A 25,136-nucleotide genomic window follows, 5' to 3' on the forward strand; every position below is an offset into this window, starting at 1 on the left:
TTAAAATTTATATGGAACAAAAAAAGAGGCTGAATAGCCAAGGCAATCCTAAGCAAAAAGAACAAAGCTGTAGGCATCTTGTTACCCAAAGTGATGCTCTACTACGGGGCTACAGTCACCAAAACAGTATGTTGCTGGTACAAAAACATCAACATAGACCAGTTAAACAGAATAGGAAGCCCAGAAGTAATGCTGCACACCTACAACCATCTAATCTTTGATAAAGTTGACAAAAACAAGTTATGGGGTAAGGGATCCTTAAACAATAATCAGTGTTGGGATAACTGGCTACCCATATGCAAAAGATTGAAACCAAACCTCTTTCTTGTACTATAATCAACTCAAGATTTATTGAAGGCTTAAAGGTAAAACTCAAAACTGTAAAAACCCTGGAAGGCAACCTAGTATATATCATTCTGGACACAGGAATTGGCAAAGATTTTATGACATAGATGTCAAAGGCAATAGCAACAAAAGCAAAAATTGACAAATGGGATCTAATTAAAGAGCTTCTGCACCAGCAAAAGAAACTATCAACATCTGGAGTTAATTTTTATATAAGGTGAAAGGAAGGGGGCCAGTTTTAGCTCTCTGTACATGGCTAGCCACTTTTCCCAACACCATTTATTGAACAGGGGATACATTCCCCATTGCTTGTTTTTGACAGATTTGTCAAAGATCAGATGGTTGTAGATGTGTGGCATTACTTCCAAGGCCTCTGTTCTGTTCCATTTGTCTACATCTCGGTTTTGGTACTAGTACTATGCTGTTTTGATTACTTTAGCCTTGTAGTATAGTTTGAAGTCAGGTAGGATGATGCCTCCAGCCTTGTTCTTTTTGCTTAGGATTGTCTTGGCTAGGTGAGCTCTTTTTTGGTTTCATATGAAGTTTAAGATGGTTTTCCAGTCCTGTGAAAAACGTCAGTGGTAGTTTGATGGGGACGGCATTGAATCTGTAAATTACTTTGGGCAGTATAGTCATTTTCATGATATTGATTCTTCCTAACCATGAGCAAAGAATGTTTTTTTAATCTGTTTGTGTCTTCTCTTATTTCCTTGAGCAGTGGTTTGTAGTTCTCCTTGAAGAGGCCTTTTATGTCCCTCGTTAATCATATTCCTAGGTATTTTTTTCTCTGTAATAATTGTGAATGAGAGTTTGCTCATTATTTGGCTCTCTATTTGTCTGTTTTTGGTGTATAGGAATGTGATTTTTTGCACCATGATTTTTTTATCCCGAGACTTTGCTGAAATTGCTTCTCATCTTAAGGAGATTTTGCGCTGAGACAACATGGTCTTCTAAATATACAATCATGTGGTCTGCAAAGAGAGACAATTTGACTTCCTCTTTTTCTAAGTGAACACCCTTTACTTCTTTTTCTTTCCTGATTGTTGAGGCTAGAATTTCCAATACTATGTTGAATAGGAATGGTGAGATACAGCACCCTTGTCTAGTGCCAGTTTTCAAAGGGAATGCCTCCAATTTTTGCCCATTCAGTATGATATTGGCTGTGGGTTTGTCATAGTTTTTATTATTTTGAGATATGTTCCATTGATATCTAGTTTATTGAGAGTTTTTACCATAAAGGACTGCTGAATTTTGTCAAAGGCCTTCTCTGCATCAATTAAGATAATCGTGGTTTTTGTCTTTGATTGTGTTTGTGTGTTGGATTATGTTTATAGATTTGCATATGTTGAACCAGACTTGCATCCCTGGGATGAAGCCTACTTAATCGTGATGAATAAGCTTTTTGATGTGCTGTTGCATTCAGTTTGCCAATATTTTATTGAAGATTTTTGCATCGATGTTCATCGTGGATATTGTTCTGAAAAAAAATTTTTTTTTCAGTTGTGTCTCTGCCAGGTTTTGGTATCAGGATGATACGGTCTCATAAAATGAGTTAGGCAGGATTTCTTCTTTTTGTATGCTTTCAAATAGTTTCAGAAGGAATGGTACCAGCTCCTCTTTGTACCTCTGGTAGAATATGGCTGTGAATCCATCTGGTCCTGGGCTTCTTTTGGTTGGTAGGCTATTAAATTGCTGCCTCAATTTTAGATCTTGTTATTGGTCTATTCAGGGATTTAAGTTCTTCCTGGTTTAGTCTTGGGAGGGTGTAAGTGTCCAGGAATTTATCCATTTCTTTTAGATTTACTGGTTTATGTGCAGAGAGTTGTTTGTATTAATTTCTGATGGTAGTTTGTATTTCTGTGGAATCAGTGGTAATATCCCCTTTATCACTTTTTTATTGCATCTATTCAATTCTTTTTTCTTTTCTTTTTTATTTGTCTGCATAGCAGTCTATCTATTTTTTTGATATTTTATTTAAAAAGACTCCCAGATTTATTGTTTTTTTGAATTTTTTTTTTTTTGGTGTGTCTCTATCTCCTTCAGTCCTATTCTGTTCTTAATTATTTCTTGTCTTCTGCTAGCTTTTAAATTTGTTTGATTTTGCTCCACTAGTTCTTTTAATTGTGACAATAGTATGTTGATTTTAGATATTTTTTTACTTCTCATGTGGGCATGTAGTGCCATAAATTTCCCTCTAGACACTGCTTTAAATGTGTCCCAGAGTTTCTGGTACATTGTGGCTTCATTCTCATTGGTTATGAAAAACATCTTTATTTCTGCCTTGATTTTATTATTTATCCAGTGGTCATTCAGGAGCAGATTGTTCAGTTTCCTTAGAAGAAACCTACACAATACCATTCAGGACCTAGGCATAGACAAGGACTTCATGACTAAAACATCAAAGGCAGTGGTGACAAAAGCCAAAATAGATAAATGGGATTTAATTAAACTTATCAGCTTCTGCACAGCAAAGGAACAATTATTAGAGTGAACTGGCAACCAACAGAATGGGAAAATTTTCTTGCAAGCTACCCGTCTGACAAAGGGCTAATATCCGGAATCTACAAAGAATTAAAACAAATATACAAGAAAAAAAAAATAACCCCATCAAAAAGTGGGTGAAAGATATGAACAGGCACTTTTCAAAACAAGACATTTATGTGGCCAGCAAACATATAAAAAAATGCTCATCATCACTGGTCGTTAGAGAAATGCAAATGAAAACCACATTGAGATACCATCTCATGCCAGTTAGAATGGCAGTCATTTAAAAAATCTGGAAGCAACAGATGCTGGAGAGGATGTGGAGAAATAGGAACACTTTTACACTGTCAGTGGGAGTGTAAATTAGTTCAACCACTGTGGAAGACAGTGTGGTTATTCTTCAAGGATCTAGAAATAGAAATCCCATTTGACCTAGCAATCCCATTACTGGGTGTATACCCAAAGGAGTATAAACCGTTCTATTATAAAGATACATGCACATGTATGTTCACTGCGGCACTGTTTATAATAGCCAAGACTTGGAACCAACCCAAATGCCCAAAATGTGGCACATATATACCATGGAATACTATGCAGCCATAAAAAAGAATGAATTCCTGTCCTTTGTAGGGATATGGGTGAAGCTGGAAACCGTCATTCTCAGCAAACTGACACAAGAACTGAAAACCAAACAGTGCATGTTCTCACTCTTAAGTGGGTGTTGAACAGTGAGAACACATGGACACAGGGAAGGGAACATCACACCCTAGGGCTTGTGGGTGGGAGGCTAGGGAAGGGATATTGAGGTGAAGAGATTGAGGAGGGATAACATTAGGAGAAATACCTATTGTAGGTGAAGTGGGGCATGTGTATACCTATGTAACAATCCTTCAAGATCTTCACAGGCACCCAAGAACTTAAAGTATAATAATAATAATACTAAAAAGAAACTATCAACAGATCAAATAGATACCCTACAGCAGTGTTCCCCAACCTTTTTGGCACCAGGGACTGGTTTCATGGGAGACAATTTTTCCACAGTTGGGGGGTGTTTGAGGGATGGTTTTGGGTTGAAATTGTTCCACCTCAGATCATCAGGTGTTAGAGTTTCGAAGAGAGTGCTCAACCTAGATCCCTCACATGCACAGTTCACAATGAAATTCTCGCTCCTATGGGAATCTGATGCCACTACTGATGTGACAGGAGGTGGAACTCAGGCAATAATGCTCACTTGCCCACCACTCACCTCCTGCTGTGCAGCCAGGTTCCTAATAGGCCATGAACTGGTACCACTCCATGGCCTGGGATTTGGGGAACCCTTCCCTACAGAATGGGAGAAAATATTTGCAAACTATGCCTCTGACAAAGTTGAAATATCCAGCATTTATAAGCAACTTAAACAAATTTACAAGTAAAAAACAAACAACTTCATTAAAGAGTGGGCCAAGGACATGAAACGACACTTTTCAAAAAAGATACCTGCAGCCAACAAATACATGAAAAAAGCTCAACATCACTGATCATTAGAGAAATGCAAATCAAAACCACAATAAGATACCACCTTACACCAGTCAGACTGGCTATCAGTAAAAAGTCAAAAAAACAACAGATGCTGGCTAGGTTGAAGAGAAAAAGGAATGCTGATCCTTTTTTGGTGAGAGTGTAAATTAGTTCAACCAGGTGGAAAGCAGTGGGACAATTCTTCAAAGAGCTAAAAACAGAACTACCATTTGACTGAGCAATTCCATTACTGGGTATGTACCCAAAGGAATATAAATCGTTCTGTGATAGAGAACATGCACATGTATGTTCATTGCAGCAGTTTTATAATAAATGAATAATGTTTAGGTATAAATAATAAGAGTCATAAAAAGATATTTGAAGCTAGAAAAACTTAGGTCCAAGGGAACAAATTTGAGGTGAAATTTTATGCTTTTTGACTTGTGGGGAGGGGGATTATCAAGACGATGGATCCTTCTTTCTTCCTCAAATCACCATGCTAAGGGACAATCTTTTTCATCTATGAAGAAGGACACAGTTTATGAGTGTGATAGGCAGAGTACACAGTCTCAAAAAATCTTGAAGCCTTGTGGACACTGTAGTATACAATTCTGGAGATCACTGCTCACATGTCTTTTATGTGAATGATGCTCCCAGGGAGTTGGGAAATGTATAGCTGCTGTGCACTCTCCATGTATTTATTTACTTCTAGACTACTCACTTACGCTGTCAAGAATAAGAAGCAGCCCTGGGACAATCTAGATGCCTTCATAATTTAATGTGTTAAGTCAGTTTCTCTAAAAAATGTATTAACTTTGATACTTAACCCACTGCCTGAATAAAACAATGTACTTCTCTGAATCACTTTTTAATTCTTGAAAAAGGTCAGGGTCATTTATTTGATTTCTTACAAAAGGAGACTCCTGGTACCAAGCCACAAGAGACCCATTAACATAAATTCACATAACATCCCTATAAAATTGTTTAAAATGATGTGTGTGGTAGGCCCTAGTATCTTTTAGATCCCGGAATGAATGTTTTAAATTGAAATTTTTGGTTTTAGTCTGAAGATTATGTAGCTGACACATCTTTGGGCAAAGCAAGATAAGAGTACTCTCACATTGCTGGGTGCAGTGGCTCATGCTTGTAATCCCAGCACTTTGGGAGGCTGAGGCAGGCAGATCACCCGAGGTCAGGAGTTGGAGATCAGCCTGGCCAACATGGCGAGACCCCTTCTCTACTAAAAAGTACAAAAAATCAGGCAGATATGGTAGCATGTGCCTGTAATTCCAGCTACTCAGGAGGTTGAGGCAGGAGAACTGTTTGAACTCAGGAGGTGGAGGGTGCAGTGAGCTGAGATTGAACCCCTCCACTCCAACCTGGGTGACAGCAATACTCTGTCTCAATAAAGAAAAGAACAAAGAAAAGAAAAGAAAAGGGGAAGGGGAGGGGAGGGGAGGGGATGGGAGAAAAGAAAAAAAAAATAAAAGAGAGTGCTCTCATGTTAGTTAAGGTTCACAAAGATTAATTTTTTCTTAGAAACTGGGTCTTGTGTTATCAAGGCTGTAATGGAGTGATGTGATCATGGTGGCCCACTATAATCTTGAACTCCTGGACTCATGTGATCCTCCCACCTCAGCCTCCTGAGTAACTAGGACTGCAGGTATGCATCACCACACCTGGTTAATATATTTTTTTTAACTTTTATTTTAAGTTTAGGGGTACAAGTGCAGGTTTGATACATAGGTAAACTTGTGTCATGGAGGATTGTTGTACAGATTTTTTCATCATACAGGTATTAAGCCTAGTACCCCTTAGTTATTTTTCCAAATCCTCTCCCTCTTTGCACTCTCCACACTCAAGTAGGTCCCAGTATCTCCTCTATGTGCCCATATGGTCTCATCATTTAGCTCCCACTTAGAAGTGAGACTGTGCAATACTTGGTTTTCTGTTCTTGTGTTAGTTTGCTAAGGATAATGGCTTCCACCTCCATCCATGTTCCTGCAAAGAACATGATCTTGTCCTTTTTTATGGCAGCGTAGTATTCCATGGTGTATATATATAACACATTTTCTTTATCCAGTCTCTCATTGATGGGCATTTAGGTTGATTGCATGTCTTTGCTATTGTGAATAGTGCTGCAATGAACATACATGTGCATGTGTCTTTATAATAGATATAAATAAATATAATGTTTATATTCCTTTGGGTGTATACTCTTTAATGGGATTGCTGGGTCAAATTGTATTTCTCTCTTTAGGTCTTTGAGGAATTGCCACACTGTCTTCCGCAATGGCTGAACTAATTTATACTCTCATTAATAGTGTATAAGTGTTCCTTTTTCTCCAAAACCTCACTGGCATCTGTTACTTTTTGACTTTTTATTAATAGCCACTATGACTGATGTGAGATGGTATCTCATTGTGGTTTTGATTTGCTTTTCTTTAATATCAATAATATTGAGCTTTTTTTCACATGGCTGTTGGCTGCAAGTACCTCTTTTTTGAAAAGTGTCTGTTCATGTCCTTTGCTTACTTTTTATGGTGTAGTTTCTTCCTTATACATTTGTTTAAGTTTCTTATGGATGCTGTGTATTAGACTTTTGTTGGATGCATGGTTTGCAAAAATTTTCTCCCATTTTGTAGGATGTCTGTTTACTCTGTTGGTAGTTTCTTTTGATGTTCAGAAGTTCTTTAGTTTCATTAACTCCCATTTGTCAATTTTTGTTTTTGTTGCAGTTGCTTTGGCATCATTGACGTGAAATCTTTGCCTGTGCCTGTGTCCTGAATGTTATTGCCTAGGTTCTATTCCAGAGTTTTATACTTTTAGGTTTTACCTTTAAGTCTTTAGTCCATCTTGAGTTAATTTTCATACAGGTGTAAAGAAGGGGTCCAGTTTCAACCTTCTGCCTATGGCTTTCCAGTTTCCCAGCATCATTTATTGAATAGGGAATTCTTTCTCCATTGCTTGTTTTTTTTTTTTTGAGACAGAGTTTCACTCTTGTTACCCAGGCTGGAGTGCAATGGCACAATCTTGGCTCACCACAACCTCCGCCTCCTGGGTTCAGGCAATTCTCCTGCCTCAGCCTCCTGAGTAGCTGGGATTACAGGCACACGCCACCATGCCCAGCTAATTTTTTGTATTTTTAGTAGAGACGGGGTTTCACCATGTTGACCAGGATGGTCTTGATCTCTTGACCTCATGATCCACCTGCCTCGGCCTCCCAAAGTGCTGGGATTACAGGCTTGAGCCACCGTGCCCGGCCCCCATTGCTTGTTTTTGTAAAGTTTATCAAAGATCAGATAATTGTAGGTGTGTGGTCTTATTTCTGGGTTCTCTATTTTTTCCCATTTGTTTATGCGCCTGTTTTTGTACCAGTATCATGCTGTTTTGGTGACTGTAGCCCCATACAATAGTTTGAAGTCAGATAGTGTGATGCCTCCAGCTTTGCCCTTTTTGTTGAGGAATGCCTAGGCTATTTGGGCTCTTTTCTGGTTTCATATGAATTTTAAAATAGTTTTCTCTAGTTCTGTGAAGAATGTCATTTGTAGTTTAATGGGAATAGCATTCAATTTATAAATTACTTTGGGCAGTATGGCCATTTTAATGATGATGATTCTTCCTTTCCATGATCATGGAATGTTTTTCCAATTGTTTGTGTCATCTTTGATCTCTTTGAGTAGTGGTTTGTAGTTCTCCTGATAGAGGTCTTTCACCTCCCCAGTTAGCTGTATTCCTAGGTATTTTCTTTGTTTTATGTTAGTTGAGAATGGGAGTTCATTCCTGATTTGGCTCTTGGCTTGAGTATTGTTGGTGTATAGAAATGCTAGTGAGTTTTCCATACCGATTTTGTATCCTGAGACTTTGCTAAAATTGTTTATTAACAAGAAGCTTTTGGGCTGAGACTATGGGATTTTCTGGTTATAAGAGCATGTCATCTGCAAACAGGAATAGTTTGGCTTCCTCTCTTCCTATTTAGATGCATTTTTTGTCTCTCTCTTGCGTGGTTACACTGGTTAGGACTTCCAATACTATATTGAATAGGAGTGGTGAGAGAAGAAGGTATCCTTGTCTCGTGCTGGTTTTCAGTGGGAATGCTTCCAGCTTTCCCCAGCTAATTAATTTTTTTTTAGAGATTAGGTCTGATTATGTTTCCCAGGCTGGTCTCCATATCCTGGCCTCAAGTGATCCTCCTAACTCGGCCTCCCAAAGTGCTGGGATTACAAGTGTGAGCCACCGTGTCTTGCCTGTCCATGAACTTTTGAGAGTAGAAATGTATATGACTTTCTTACCAGAAAGCTAAGACCCGTTCCTACTCTGGGTCACACTGCTCGTAATTTCTTTGGGTCCTTTGCTGACATGATCCTGCTCTTACACAGAGAAAGCTGGCTGGCACTGTGGAAGGAACCATGGAGTGAGAGCCAAAAAACATAAGGTGTAGGCAGTCTGGGCCCCTGTCAGTAGCTGGTGATGGTCCAGATAACACTGGACTTCTCTGCTTTATTTTATCTGTAAAATAACCTTAATATCTGCTTGTGTTAGTTGTCTGTGGCTGATGTAACAAATTACTACAAACTTAAAACCATGAATTTATTATCTCACAGTTTGGTAGGTCAGAAATCCAACACAAGTTGCTTGGGGCTAAAACCTAGGTGCTCACCTGGCTTTGTTACTTTCTGGTTGTACTAGGAGAAAATCTGTTTCCTTGTCTTTTCTAGCTTCTAGAGCCTGCTCACATTCACTGACTTGGAGTCTCATTCTTCCATCTTCAAAGCCAGCAATTTAGCTTTGATGCTGCTTTTGTTGTTAAATGTTTTTCTCTGATCCTCCCTCTTCTGCTTCCCTCTATTTTGAATGATCCTTGTGATTACACTGGGGCCATTGGATAATCCAAGATAATCTTTCTGTTTTAAGGTCAGCTGATTAGCAACTTAAATTTCCTCTGCAACCTTTATTTCCCTTTACCATGTAACCGTAATTACATATTCACAGACCCTGGAATTAGAATGTGAACATTTCGGCACATGCCTGGCATGTGCCTATGTCCCCTTTAGTTGGTAGAGGAATAAAATATAAAGACACAGCATCATTTTCAATTACCATAATGATATACTATTGGCTGGACAAAGTATTTTCATGTGATTCAAGATAAATTTAAAAACTCATTGCAGTCAACATTGATATGCTCAGTTTTTTGTTTTAATATTAGCCATTTGGGAGATACTCAGTAGTATGTCCTTATGATTTTAATTTGTACTTTCCTGAAGACTAATGGAAATAAACACCTTTAAATGTGTTTGTTGACAATTCATATATCTCACTTTATAAAAGGTATATTTAAACCTTTTATTCGTTTAAAAATTGCATTTTGTCTGCATTGTGTTGTATGAGTTTGGGGTGGATTTGCTGTTGTGTCACCTTAACTAGACTGGAACTACGCTTTCTAGGATTTCCCTCTCTGGTTGCTGTGGGCATGAAAATTTGCACAGGATTTGGAATGCAGACATTAAGCAGCAACGATCTTCTTTTTATTCATGGAAAGTTGGAGCAAGGCAGTTAGCACTGTTGTAGCTCACACACACTGTTACTAATTTGCTGGTCACCCTGTGAGCATGAGGTGGCGTCTGAGTTCATAGTTCCTCCTGTCCAGTCAGACTTCCTCTTTACATTGCACTGAATCCTGGGCCAGGTACATGCTTATCTTTTGTAGTCAGTTGAATTTGTATCACCTCAAACACTATATGTTGGGATAGTAGCCCTCAGTACCCCAGAATGTAACCTTACTTACAGTCTTTATAAAAACAGGTAATCAAGTTAAAATGAGTCATTAGAGTGGGCTCTAATCCAAAGAAAATGGTGTCCTTTTGAAAAGGGACAGTTTGAACAGAGAGCCAGACACACACATTCACAGAGAATGCCATGTGAAGATGAAGGAAGAGATTAGAGTGATGTAGCAGATACCAAGGAATGCCAGAGATTGCCAGCAAACAACCAGAAACTAACCTAGAATGGAAGAGGTTCTTCACAGCTCTCAGGAGGAACCAACCACGCTAACATTTTGATCTGAGATTTCTAGCCTCTAAAACTAAGACAATACATTTCTATTTTAAGCTGTCCAGTCTTTATCACATTGCTGTGGCAACTCTAGAAAACTAATACATCTGCCTAATCACTGTAGCGACTCTAGCAAACTAATACTTTATCTTGTTCCATTGTTTTACTTCTCTATTTTTGGCTTAAGGTCACATTGTAACAACTACTATAGCTTTATAGTAAATTTTGAAATCATGGAGTGTAAATCCTCCAACTTTGTTGTTTTTCAAAATTCTTTTGGCTATTCTAAATTCTTTAAAATTGTAAAATGAGTTCAATGGTTAAAAAATTTTTTATTGGGATTTTGGTTAGGATTGAATTGGATATATAGATTAATTTGAGGGAAGTATTGATAGTTTAATAATGTTGAATCTTCAAATATATGACCATAACATATATTTCTTTAGATTGTCTTCATTTATCTAGATCTTTAAATGTTCTTAAGAAATGGTTTTGGCCGGGCGCGGTGGCTCAAGCCTGTAATCCCAGCACTTTGGGAGGCTGAGGCGGGTGGATCACGAGGTCGAGAGATCGAGACCATCCTGGTCTACATGGTGAAACCCTGTCTCTACTAAAAATACAAAAAAATTAGCTGGACATGGTGGCGCGTGCCTGTAATCTCAGCTACTCAGGAGGCTGAGGCAGGAGAATTGCCTGAACCCAGGAGGCGGAGGTTGTGGTGAGCCGAGATCGTGCCATTGCACTCCAGCCTGGGTAACAAGAGCGAAATTCTGTCTCAAAAAAAAAAAAAAAAAAAAAAAAAAGAAATGGTTTTTAGTTTTCAGTGTTTTAATGAAATTTATTCTTATTTTTATGTTATTGTAAATAGCATTTTAAAATATCATTTTCTTATGAATGCTTTTACACTGTTAGTGGGAGTATAAATCTACTCAACCATTGTGGAAGACAATGTGGCAATTCCTCAAGGATCTAGAACCAGAAATACTGTTTGATCCAGCAATCCCATTACTGGGTACATACCCAAAGGATTATAAATTATTCTACTATAAAGACACATTCACATGTATGTTTATGGCAGCACTATTCACAATAGCAAAGGCTGGAAACCAATGCAAGTGCCCATCAATGATCGACTAGATAAAGAAAATGTGTCATATATACACCATGGAGTAGTATGCATTCATAAAAAAGACTGAGTTCATGTGCTTTACCAGGACATGGATGAAGCTGGAAACCATCATTCTCAGCAAACTAACACAGGAACATAGAACCAACCACCACATATTCTCACTCTTAAATTGGAGTTGAACAATGAGAACACATGGACACTGGGAGGGGAACATCACTCACCAGGGCTTGTAGATTGTTGGGGGGCAAGAGGAAGGAGAGCATTAGGACAAATACCTAATGCATATGGAGCTTGAAACCCAAATGATGGGTTGATAGGTGCAGCAAACCACCATGGCACATGTATACCTAGGTAACAAACCTGCACATTCAGCACATGTATCCCAGAACTTAAAATAAAAACATATATATAAATAAAATAAAATATTATTTTCTAATCATTTGTTGCTAGTATATAGAAATACATTGTTTTATATATTGACGTTGTATCTTACAACTTTGCTAAATTCACTTGTTTGTTCTAGTAGTTTTAAAAAATGGATTTCTACATAAAACACAGAATAATGACACTACCAAATGCTGTTGAGGATGTGGAGCAAGGGTAAAACTCATAGCCTCTCATGTGGAGCAAGGGTAAAACTCATAGCCTCTTTGGAAGAGTTTGGCAATTTTGTATAAAGCTAAACATAGGCTTACAATATTATCTGGCAATCATGCCCCTAAGCATTTACCCCTAACTGCACATGAATGTCTGTAGCAGCCTTATTCCTAACTGCTAGAAACTGATCAAGATGTCTTCTAATAGTTAAATGGATGAACAAACTGGTTTATACATGCAATGGAATGCTACTGAATAGTAAAAAAAAAAAAAAAGAAAAAAATGAGTTTGTCAAGCTATAAAAAGACATGGAGGAACTATAAAGGCACATTTCTAAGTGAAAGAAGTCCAACTGAATTAGCTCTATACAATGTGATTTCAACTATATGATATCGGGAAAAAGCAAAACTGTTGAGACAGTAAAATGATCAGTGCTTGCTAAGTCTTTGAGAGATGAATAGGTAGAGCCAATGTAGTTTTAAGGAGATGAAATGTTTCGTATGATACTGTAAATATGGATACCTGACATGATGAGCTCGTCCAAATCCATAGAACTTGTATAACACAAAGGATGAAACTTAATGTGAACTGTAGACTTTAGTTAATTGTATCAAGGTTAGTTCAGTTTAACAAGCAGAACACACAAATGCAAGATTCTAATAGGGGAAACTATGTGTAGAGGGGTGAGGGGGTATATGGGAACTTTCTACATTTGCTGCTTAATTTTTCTATAAATTTAAAAGTGCTCTGACAAAGTCTATTAAAAAGTAGATTACTCAGGATTTTGAAATCTTAGTATACAATCATGTCATCTTTGAATAAATACTGTTTTATATCTTTCTTTGTAATAGGTATCTCTGTCTCTGTCTCACTGTCTTTTCAAATTGTGTCCTGACCCTTGCTGAGACCTCTGTACACTGTCAAATAGTGAAAGTGTACACATTTGTTTGTTTTCTCTTAGGAGAAACATTTTATCTCCTTTACTATGGAAATAATGTGAATTACATTGATTAGATTTTCTTATGTTACACCAATCTTGCATTCCTGGAATGAATTTCACTTAGCCATGTCTTATTATTATTTTGTATATATTGCTAGATTCAATTTGCAACAATCTCGTTGAGTATTTTTGTGTTCTTAAAGGTTTTGGTCTAATCTTTTTCTTATAATGTTCTTGTACTCTTTTGAATTCAGAGTTATGCTAACCTCATAAAACAAGTTGGAAGTATTCTTTCCTTTTAGGATATGTGAAAAAGATTGTGTAATTTTGATATTATTTCTGCCTTAAATATTTGATAAAATTCACTAGTGAAGTGATTCTGACCTCGTTTTTTTTTTTTAAGAAATTACAAATTCATTTACTTAACAGAGTTATTTAGACTTTCTGTTTTCCATGTCAACTTTTTAAAAAAGGATTTTAATCTAGTTTAGTCTAAGTTTTCTTGTATGCTGGCATAAACTTCCTCATAACATTTACTTCTCACTTACTGTCCATGGAGTCAATTATGAAGTTTCTTCTCTCATCCTTAATGGAGCCATCTGGTGCAGAGTATGTAAGCTTTGTCCATTGGTGAGTGGTTGTTCTGTTGTAAGTGGCCATTTTAATATGGGTCAACATGGCCATGAATAAATACTTCTCAGCTTCTGTCCAAATCAAAAGCAAGATATTCAGCCAGGCACAGTGGCTTACACCTGTAATCCCAGCACTTTGGGAGGCTGAGGCAAGTGGATCACCAGAGGTAAGAAGTTTGAAACCAGCCTTCCCAACGTGGCAAAACTCCATCTCTACAAAAAATACAGAAATTAACTGGGTGTGGTGGTATGCCTGAAATCTCAGCTACTCGGGAGCCTGAGGCAGGAGAATTACTTGAACCTGGAAGGCAGAGATTTCAGTGAACCAAGATCACACCACTGCACTACAGCCTGGGCAACAGAGTGAGACTGTCTCCAAAAAAAACAAACTTACAAAAAATCAAACATATTAAAAAAAAACCCACAAGATATTCAGTAAAGGTGAGGGTTGAGGTTTGGAAGCTTTGGCAAATATAAGGTGGATCTGACAAGTATGGGGGCCATGTAATGCAGACCTCAGCAACATGGTGGCTGCAGGTGAGGAGAGGTCTCATTAAACTCTGGCCACACCAACCTTAAGAGACTCTCAGACCTAATGGCGGTACAACTGATACAGATTATTCTGGAACTATACAGCCTTTGGCTTTAGCAGTGTGTTTGGACCAAGTGGGGCCTGAGATGGCAGTGGACCCCAGGTTTAGTAGGTATAGCTGATGCAATTGGGAAGAGAGTTTTCCCATATTCAAGACTTTTAGATATTAGGACCTACAAAAATTATATGATGCCTGCTCTGTAAATATCTACAGGCTAGAACTTAAAACTACAACTTAGTTTCATGAGTGGCTCAGAGCACTGGCTGTTGTGTGTTTCTCACAGGCTGAGTTAGGCAGAGAAGACAGGTGACTTAAAATTTGTTCCTCTTATAACATTTTCAATTGCATTCTGGGCCAAGGAAGGATTATGTGGACAGACAAATTTCTTGCATTGTATGTGACATGTCAATAAGCTTGTAGGGAATATTCTTCCCATCACTTAGTTGTCTCTGGGCTTATTAATTATATAATCTCTGACCATGATTTTAGAATTTAACACAAATTATGGCTTCATTCATAAGTGTGGCTTTTTTTTTTTTTTTTTTTTTTGGTCATCCTTGACTCTGGTAGACCTTTATTTTCAGTCATAAGTCACATACTAGTCCTGTATCCCACAAGCTTAAGGAGTTACAAATTAGCTTTTCTTTTTTTTAATCCTTTTTTCAACCCATAAGTTATTGGGTTACATGTTAGTATTTGGTTACATGAGTAAGTTCCTTAGTAGTGATTTGTGAGAATTTGGTGCCCCCATTACCTGAGTAGTATACATTGCACTATATTTGTAGTCTTTTATCCCTCACCCCTTTACCCTCTTCCCCCCATGTCCCCAAAGTCTATTGTATAATTCTTATGCCTTTGCGTCCTCATAGCTTAGCTCCCACATATCAGTGAGAACATACAATATTTGGTTTTCCATTCCTGAGTTACTTCACTTAAATAATAGTCTCCAATCTCATCCAGGTCACAGCGAATGCTGTTAATTCATTCATTTTTATGGCCGTGTAGTATTCCATTATATATATATATATATATATATATATATATATATATATATATATATACATATATATATATATATACACACACACGTATATATATACATTTATTTTTATATATATATTTATATATATATATATTTATGTGTGTGCGTGTGTGTGTGTGTATGTGTGTGTGTGTGTACCCAGTAGTGGGATTGCTGGATCAAGTGGTAGTTCTACTTTTAGTTCTTTAAGGAATCTCCACACTGTTTTCCATAGTGGCTGTAGTAGTTTACATTTCCAACAACAGTGTAGAAGTGTTCCCTGTTCACCATATCCACACCAACATCTACTGTTTTTGATTTTTTGATTATGGCCATTCTTTTTTTTTTTTTTTTTTTTTTTTAACCTTGCAAAAAACCAATCTCTTTATTTTTCTTCAGTATATATTTAGAAAATTGGTCTCAGGTTTCATGAGACAGACCAGATGACTATGTACAAAATCAAGAGTTCTAAACCAGTAAGAAACAGGGCACAATGAGGCACACGTCCCCAAGGGACACGCAGCCTAGGACCTTCCCATGAGTGGGGAGGCAAGTTCTTTGATGGTTTTCGAGTTCAGCTGAGGGATGGTGCTGATCTTCAGAAGTTTGCTGCTTGCATACTTATTCTTGATGGCGATGAACTTGGTTAGGTTTTCGTTCACTTTCACCACATTTTTGGCCATGTGCTGCATGACTTCCAGTACTTCATTCTCTGTGTATCCTGTGTAATACTGCTGCTTTAAGTTCCATTTTCCTTGTCCTAGAACCTTCTGAGACAAGCAGGAAGCGGCTGCTGCTACCTTAGAAGGATGATAATGCACCATATCGTAGTCAATGAGAGTCAGCTCCATCAAATATTTGGCTAAAGTGTGCTGTTCAACATCAACCTCCCCGGCTTTTGATGCTCGCCTTAAGAAGAGTAGTGGCAAGGGTCGACCCAACTCAAATTTCAGTTCTTTCAAAATTAGAGTTTCCATTTCTCGGATTTGGGAACTGGTATAAGCATTGTCTGTGATGTAAACAAAGTCTTCAATATTTGGAGAAAACATCTCCTCATACTTGGAAGCCAAGAGCAGAGCAGTAATCCCAACTAATTGAAGCTTCTTCCGGGAAACTGGCTGAACCTGTAAAAATCGATCCATAATGGCAACACACATGTACAGAGTCTCCTGCAGAAGCCTAAACTTGGAGTGGACTTGCACCAGCCAGTCTACCAGGATGGCACGCATGCGTCCATTTATATCTCTTCCATCTAAGAAATGTGGGTTTATGGACTGCAAAACCTCCAGCTGCCTGAGATACTGATAGATATCCTTAACGTAGTCACTGCAGAGTTGAGGGTTCTCCCAATCTTCATTATCAATGTCCTCGATTTTGCAAAGCAAGGCATCAGAAAAAGCTTGGCAGAGATTCTCTTCCTTCATGGAGATATCTTCAGGTGTGGAAGAAGGACCCTACAGCCACTCTGAAGCCAACGTTTCCATTTGTACTGGTTTGACAAAAGCAGTAGGTTTCAGTTGTTTGGTGACATTTGCTGTTTTGGTGGGTTGAAATGGTACTTTGGAGTTCTGAGCTTTCTTAGCTACTTGTGCTGCTCTGGTTGTAACTTTATTTCCAATTTCTTCTAAAACAGTTCGCCTAATAGTCACATGACTCTTAGCTTTAGAATGAACACCAGTGTCGATATTCTCCAAATCACTGGAAACCTTCGGGCGTCGGAGCAGCGCCATGAGGGACGGGGAAGGCAAGAGTGTCAGCCCGGCCCAGGGAGGGACGCGGACTGAAAAGGGAGGGCACTAGCGTACTAGGTAGGCGCCGTTAGGGATGCTCTCGGGACCTGCAGCGCTGAGAATCTTCCGATTATGGCCATTCTTGCAAGACTAAGGTGGTATCATATTATGGTTTTGATTTGCATTTCCCTGGTCATTAGTGATGTTGAGCATTTTTTCATATGTTTGTTGGTCATTTGTATATCTTTTTCTGAGAATTGTCTATTCATGTCATTTTTGGATGGGATTGTTTTTTTCTTACTGATTTGTTTGAGTTCATTGTAGATTATGGATATTAGTCCTCTGTCAGATGTATAGATTGTGAGGATTTCCTCCCAGTCTGTGGGTTGTCTGTTTACTCTGCTGTTTCTGTTGCCTTGCAAAGGCTCTTTACTTTAATTAGGTCCCAGATATTTATCTTTGTTTTTATTGCATTTGCTTTTGGGTTCTTGGTCATAAAATCCTTGCCTAAGCCAATGTAGAGAAGGGTTTTTCCAATGTTATCTTTTAGAATTTTTATAGTTTCAGATCTTAAGTTTAAGTCTTTAATCCATCTTTAGTTTATTTTTGTATAAGATGAGAGATGAGGATCCAGTTTCATTCTCCTACATGTGGCTTACCAATAATCCCAGCACCATTTGTTGAGTAGGGTGTTCTTTCCTCACTTGATGTTTTTGTTTGCTTTGTTGAAGATCAGTTGGCTGTAAGCATTTGGAATTATTTCTGGGTTCTGTATTCTGTCGCATTGGACTATGCACCTATTTTTATACCAGTACTACACTGTTTTGGTGACTATGGCCTTTTAGTGTATTTTGAAATCAGGTAGTGTGATGCCTCCAGATTTGTTCTTTTTGCTTAGTCTTGCTTTGACTATGCAGGCTCTTTTTTTGTTTCATATTAATTTTTTTTTCTAATTCTGTGAAGAATGATGGTGGTATTTTGATGGGGATTCTGTTGAATTTTTGGAATGCTTTTGGCAGTATGGTCATTTTCACAATACTAGTTCCTCCCATTCATGAGCATTGTATGTATTTCCATTTATTTGTGTCATCTATGATTTCTTTCAGCAGTGTTTTGTAGTTTTCCTTATAGAACTCTTTTAACTCCTTGGTTAGGTATATTCCTAAGTATTTTATTTTTTCTGCAGCTATTATAAAAGGGGCTGAGTTCTTGATTTGATTCTTTGCTTGGTCATTGTTGGTGTATAGAAGAGCTACTGATTTGTGTACATTAATCCTGTATCTGGAAACTTTGCTGAATTCTTTTATCAGTTCTAGGAGCTTTCTGGAGGAGTCCTTGGGGTTTTCAAGGTAAACGATTATATCAACAGCAAACAGTAATAGTTTGACTTCCTCTTTACCAATTTGGATGCCCTTTATTTCTTTTTCTTGTCCCATTGCTCTGGCTAGGACTTCCAGTACTATGTTGAAGAGGAGCCATGAGAGTGACCATCCTTGTCTTGTGCCAGTTCTCAGAAAAAAATGCTTTCAACTTTCGCTGTTAAGTATTATGTTGGCTGTGGGTTTGTCATTGATGGCTTTTATTATATTAAGGTATGTCCCTTGTATGCATATTTTGCTGAGAGTTTTAATCATAAAGAGATGCTGGATTTTGTCAAATGCTTTTTCTGCATCTATTTGAGATGATCATGTGATTTTTGTTTTTAATTCTGTTTATGTGGTGTATGACATTTATTGACTTATGTATATGAAACCATCCCTGCATCCCTGGTATGAAACCTACTTAATTTTGTTGAATTATCTTTTTGATATGTTGTTGGATTCAGTTAGCTAGTATTTTGTGAAGGATTTTAACATCAGTGTTCATCAAGGATATTGGTTTGCAGTTTTATTTTTTGGTTACGTTTTCCATGATTTTCGTATTAAGGTGATGCTGGCTTCATAAAATAAACTATGAAGGTTTCCTTCCTTCCTTCTTTATCTTATGGAATAGTGTCAATAGGATTGGTACCAGTTCTTTGAATGTCTGGTAGAATTTTGCTGTGAATATTTGTCTTGTCCTGGATTCCTTTTTTATTGGTAGTTTTAAAATTATCATTTCAATCTTGTTGCTTGTTATTGGTCTGTTCAGGGTTATCTAATTCTTCCTGATTTCAGCTAGGATAGTTTATGTGCATAAAAGTGTTCATAGTAGCTTTGAATGAAATTTGTATTTCAGTTGTATCAGTTGTAACACCTCCTGTTTTATTTCTTGAGGTTATTTGGATATTCTCACTTCTTTTTATTGGTTAATCTTGCTAATGGTCTGTGAATTTTATTTATCTTTTCGAAGAATCAGCTTGTTTCATTTATATTTTGTATTTTTTTTTTCAATTTCATTTATTTCTGCTCTGATCTTCGTAATTTCCTTTCTTCTGCTGAATTTGGGTTTGGTTTGTTCTTGTTTCGTTCCTTGAGGTGCGACCTTAGAATGCCAGTTTATGCCCTTTTCAGGCTTTTCGATATAAGCTCTTAGGGCTATGAACTTTCCTCCTAGCACTGCCTTTGCTGTATTCCAGAGGTTTTGGCAGGTTGTGTCATTATTGTCATTCAGTGTGAAAAAAGTTTTAATTTCTTCTTGATTTGATTTTTGACCCAGTGTTCATTCTGCCATGGTGGTTTGCTGCATCCATCATCCCATCATCTACATTAAGTATTTCTCCTAATGCTATCTCTCTCTTAGCCCACCATCACCTGACAGACCCTGGTGTGGGATGTACCCCTCCCTGGGTCCATGTTTCTCATTTTTCAACTCCTACTTAAGAGTGAAAATATGCAGTGTTTGGTTGCCTGTTCTTGTGTTAGGTTTGTGAGAATGATGGTTTCCAGATTCATCCATGTCCCTGCAAAGGACATGAACTCATCCTTTTTTATGGCTGCATAGTATTCCATGGTGTATATATGCCACATTTTCTTTATCCAGTCTATCACTGATGGGCATTTGGGTTGGTTCCAAGTCTTTGCTATTGTTAAAAGTGCCACAGTAAACATATGTGTGCATGTGTCTTTATAATAGAATGATTTATACTTCTTTGGATATATACCCAGTAATGGGATTGCTAGGTCAAATGGTATTTCTGGTTCTAGATCCTTGAGGAATTGCCACATTGTCTTCCACCATGGTTGTACTAATTTACACTCCCACCAATAGTGAAAAGTGTTTCTATTTCTCCACATCCTCTCCAACATCTGTTGTTCCCTGACTTTAATGATTGCCATTCTAACTGGTGTTAGATGGTATCTCAATTTGGTTTTCATTTGCATTTCTCTAATAACCAGTGATGATGAGCTTTTTTTTCATGTTTGTTGGCTTTATGAATGTCTACTTTTGAGAAGTGTCTGTTCATATCCTTCACCAACTTTTTGAAGGGGTTGTTTTTTCCTGAAATTTGTTTAAGTTCTTTGTAGATCGTTGATATTAGCTCTTTGTGTGATGGGTAGATGACACAATTTTCTTTCATTCTGTAGGTTGCCTGTTTCTCTAATGATACTTTACTTTGCTGTGCAGAAACTCTTTAGTTTAATTAGATGGCATTTGCCAATTTTGACTTTTGTTGCCATTTTGGTATTTTAGTCATGAAGTCCTTGCCCATGCCTATGACCTGAATGGAATTACTTAGGTTTTCTTCTGGGGTTGTTATGGCTTTAAGTTTTAAGTTTAAGTCTTTATTCCATCTCAAGTTAGTTTTTGTATAAGGTGTAAGGAAGAGATCCAGTTTTAGCCTTCTGTATACAGCTAGCCAGTTTCCCCACCACCATTTATTAAATAGGGAATCCTTTCCCCATTGCTTGTTTTTGTCAGGTTTGTCAAAGATCAGATGGTTGTAGACACGTAGCAGTATTTCTGAGGCCTCTGTTCTGTTCCATTGGTCTATATCTCTGTTTTGGTACCAGAACCATGCCATTTTGATATACTATAACCTTGTAGTATAGTTTGAAGTCAGGTAGCATGATGCCTCCAGCCTTTTTTTTTTTTTTTTTTTTTTTTTGCTTAGGATTGTTTTGGCTATGTAGGCTCTTTTTTGATTTTATATGAATTTTAAAATAGTTTTTTTTTCAATTTTGTGAAGCAAGTTAGTGGTAGCTTGATGAGGATAGCACTGAATCTATAAATTACTTTGGACAGTGTAGCCATTTTCATGATATTGATTTTTCCTAAACATGAGCATGGAATGTTTTTCTATTTGTTTGTGTCTTCTCTTATTTCTTTGAGCAGTGGTTTGTAGTTCTCCTTGAAGAGATCTTTCACATCCCTTGCTAGTTGTATTCCAAGGTATTTTATTCTTTTTATAGCAATTGTGAATGGGAGTTTACTCATGATTTGGCCCTCTGTCTGTTATTGGTGTATATGAATGCTTGTGATTTTTGCACATTGATTTTGTATCCTGAAATTTTGCTGAAGTTGCTTATCAGCTTAAGGAGATTTTGGGCTTAGATGATGGGGTTTTCTAAATATACAATCATTTAATCTGCAAATAGAGACAATTTGACTTCCTCTTTTCCTAATTGAATATGCTTTATTTCTTTTTCTTGCCTGATTGCCCTGGCCAGAACTTCCAATACTAAGATGAATAGGAGTGGTGAGAGAGGGCATCCTGTCTTTGCCAGTTTTCAAAGGAAATGCTTCCAGTTTTTGCCCATTCAGTATGATATTGGCTGTGGGTTTCATAAATAGCTTTTATTATTTTGAGATATGTTCCATTGATACCTAGTTTATTGAGAGTTTTTAGCATAAAGTGCTGTTGAATTTCATCCAAGACCTTCTCTGTATCTATTGAAATAATCATGTGGTTTTTCCTCTTTGGTTCTGTTTATGTGATGGATTATGTTTACAGATTTGTGTATGTTGAACCAGCCTTGCAACCCAGGGATGAAGCTGACTTGATTATGATGGATAAGCTTTATGATATGTTGTTGGATTTGGTTTGCCAGTATTTTATTGAGGACTTTTGCATCAGTATTCATCATGGATATTGGCCTGAAATTTTCTTTTTTAATTGTATCTCTGCCAGTTTTCGGTATCAGGATGATGTCGGCCTCATAAAATGAGTTAGGGAGGATTCCCTCTTTTTGTGTTGTTTGAAATAGTTTCAGAAGGAATGGTACCAGGTCCTATTTGAACCTTTGGTAGAATTCAGCTGTGAAACCCTCTGGTCCTGAATATTTTTTGTTTGATTTGCTGTTGATTGTTGCCTCAGTTTCAGACCTTGTTATTGGTCTATTCAGTGATTCGACTTCTTCCTTGTTTAATCTTGGGAGGGTGTAAGTGTCCAGGAATTTATCCATTTCTTCTAGATTTTCTGGTTTATTTGCATAGAGGTGTATATAATATTCTCTGATGGTAGTTTGTATTTTTGTGAGATTGGTGGTGATATCCACTTTATCATTTTTTATTGCGTCTATTTAAGTCTTCTCTCTTCTTTATTAGTCTGGCTAATGGTCTATCTATTTTTGCTGATCTTTTCAAATAGTAAGCTCCTGGATTTATCAGTTTTTGAAGGGTTTTTTTGTGTCCCCATCTCTTTCTGTTCTGCTCTAATGTTAGTTATATCTTGTCTTCTGCTAGCTCCTTTAATTTGTCTTTTCTTGCTCCTCTAGTTCTTTTAATCATGATGTTTGGGTGTCTGTTTTAAATCTTTTCTTATTTCGCTTGTGGGCATTTAGTGCTATAAATTTCCCTCTACACACTGCTTTAAATGTGTCCCAGAAATTCTGGTACATTATGTCTTTCTTCTCATTGATTTCAAAGAATCTCTTTATTTCGCCTTCATTTCATTATTTATCCAGTAGTTATTCAAGAGCAGGTTGTTCAGTTTCCATGTAGTTGTATGGTTTTGAGTGAGTTTCTTAATCCTGAGTTTTATTTTGATTGCACTGTGGTCTGAGAGATTGTTATGATTTATGTTTTTTTGCATTTGCTGAGGAGTGTTTTATTTCCTGTTATGTGGTCAGTTTTAGAATAAGTGTGATGTGGGGCTGAGAAAAATATATATTCTGTGGATTTGGAGTTGAGAGTTCTGTGGATGTCTATTAGGTCCACTTGGTCCAGATTGGAGTTCAAGTCCTGGATATCCTTGTTAATTTTCTGTCTCATGTATCTTTCTAATATTTACAATGGAGTGTTAAAGTGTCCCACTATTATTGTGTGGGAGTCTAAGTTCTTTGTAGGTCTGTAAGAACTTGGTTTATGATCTGGGTGCTCCTGTATTGGGTGAATGTATATTTATGAGAGTTATCTCTTCTTGTTGCATTGATCCCTTTACCATTATGTAATGACCTTCTTGGTCTCTTTTGATCTTTGTTGGTTTAAAGTCCATTTTATCAGAGACTAGGATTGCAACCCATGCTTTTTTTTGGCTCTCCCTTTGCTTGGTAAATCTTCCTCCATCCCTTTATTTTGAGCCTATATGTGTCTTTGCACATGAGATGAGTCTCCTGAATACAGCACACCGATAGGTCTTGACTCTTTATCCAATTTTTCAGTGTCTGTATTTTGATGGGAACATTTAGCCCATTTACATTTAAGGTTAATATTGTTATGTGTGAATTTGATCCTGCCATTATGATGCTAGCTGGTTGTTTTGCCCATTAGTTGATGCAGTTTCTTCATAGTTTCAATGGTCTTTACAATTTGATATGTTTTTGCAGTGGCTGGTACTGGTTGTTCCTTTCCATGTTTAGTGCTTTTTTTCAGGAACACTGTTAGACAGGCCTGGTTGTGACAAAATCTTCCAGCCATTGCTTATTCTTAAATGATTTTATTTCTCCTACACTTATGAAGCTTTGTTTGGCTACATGTGAAATTCTGGGTTGAAAATTCTCTTTTTTAAGAATGTTGAATATGGGCCCCCAGTCTCTTCTGGCTTGTAGGGTTTCTGCCAAGAGATCTGCTGTGAGTTTGATGGTCTTCCCTTTGTGGATAACCTGACCTTTCCCTCTGGCTGCCCTTATTATTTTTCTTTCCTTTCAACTCTGATGAATCTGATGATTATATGTCTTGGGGTTGCTCTTTTTGAGGAGTATCTTTGTGGTGTTCTCTGTATTTCTTGAATTTGAATGTTTGCCTGACTTGGTGCGTTGGGAAGGTTCTCCTGGATAATATCCTGAAGAGTATTTTCCAGCTTGGTTTCATTCTTCCTATCACTTTCAGGTATATCAATCAAATGCCGATTTGGTTTTCTCATGTAATCCCATATTTCTTGGAGGCTTTGTTTCTTTTTACTGTTTTTTAATCTAATCTTGTCTTATTGCTTCATTTAATTGAGCTGATCTTTAATCTCTGATATCCTTTAATCTGCTTAATTGATTCAGCTATTGAAACTTTATCTACCTTTGTTCATTGAAGTTGGTGACCTTTGAATGGCCTCTCTGAGTGAACATCTTTTCTGTTCATGCTGAAGCGATTTCTGTCTGTTAGTTTTCCTTCTGTCAGTCCCCTCTGCTGCAGGTCAGCTGGAGTTTGCTGGAGGTCCACTCCAGACACTGCTTGCCTGTGAATCATCAGTAGGGGCTGCCAAAGAGCAAAAATTGCTTCCTGTTCCTTCCTCTGGTAGCTTCATCTCAGTAGGGTACCCACGAGATTCCAGCCAGAGCTCTCCTGTATTACGTGTTTATCAGCTATGGGCTCCACCCATTTCGAACTTCCTGGGGGCTTTGTTTACATTGTGGTGTTAAAATTGCCTACTGGAGCCTCAGCAATGGCGAGATGCCTCTCCTCCCCCAACCAAGTTTAAATGTCCCAGGTTAAGCTCAAACTGCTGTGCCAACTGTGAGAATTTCAAGCCAGTGGATCTTAGCTTGTTGGTTTTCACGGGTGTGGGACCCACAGAGTCAGATCACTTGGCTCCCTAGCTTCAGCCACCTTTCCAGAGGAGTGGGTGGTTCTGTCTTGCTGGTGTTCCAGGCACCACTGTGGTATGAAAAAAAAAAAAAAACCTGCTGTGGCTAGCTCAGTGTCTTCCTAAAAGGCCACCCAGTTTTGTGCTGGAAACCCAAGGCCCTTTGTCTTGTAGGTACCAGAGGGAATCTCCTGGTCTGCATGTTGTGAAGACCATGGGAAAAGCACAGCATCTG

At 37.7% G+C, this 25,136-nt stretch overlaps 1 protein-coding gene and 1 long non-coding RNA gene across 4 annotated transcripts in view; one reads left to right on the plus strand and one right to left on the minus strand.

The window, feature by feature from the left end:
• Positions 1–25,136, plus strand: part of LOC141584318 (uncharacterized) — an 885,764-nt gene that overhangs the window by 80,428 nt on the left and 780,200 nt on the right. The gene's annotated exons all lie outside the window — the stretch shown is intronic.
• On the minus strand, positions 15,671–17,130 carry LOC101027967 (G2/mitotic-specific cyclin-B2-like). Its single transcript, XM_010338613.3, is given in 1 exon segment — positions 15,671–17,130. A coding segment is annotated over 1 exon segment (1,206 nt). The 5' UTR covers positions 17,026–17,130; the 3' UTR covers positions 15,671–15,819.

This window comes from Saimiri boliviensis, chromosome 4 (assembly GCF_048565385.1).
Source record: "Saimiri boliviensis isolate mSaiBol1 chromosome 4, mSaiBol1.pri, whole genome shotgun sequence".
Classification (NCBI taxonomy): domain Eukaryota; kingdom Metazoa; phylum Chordata; class Mammalia; order Primates; family Cebidae; genus Saimiri; species Saimiri boliviensis.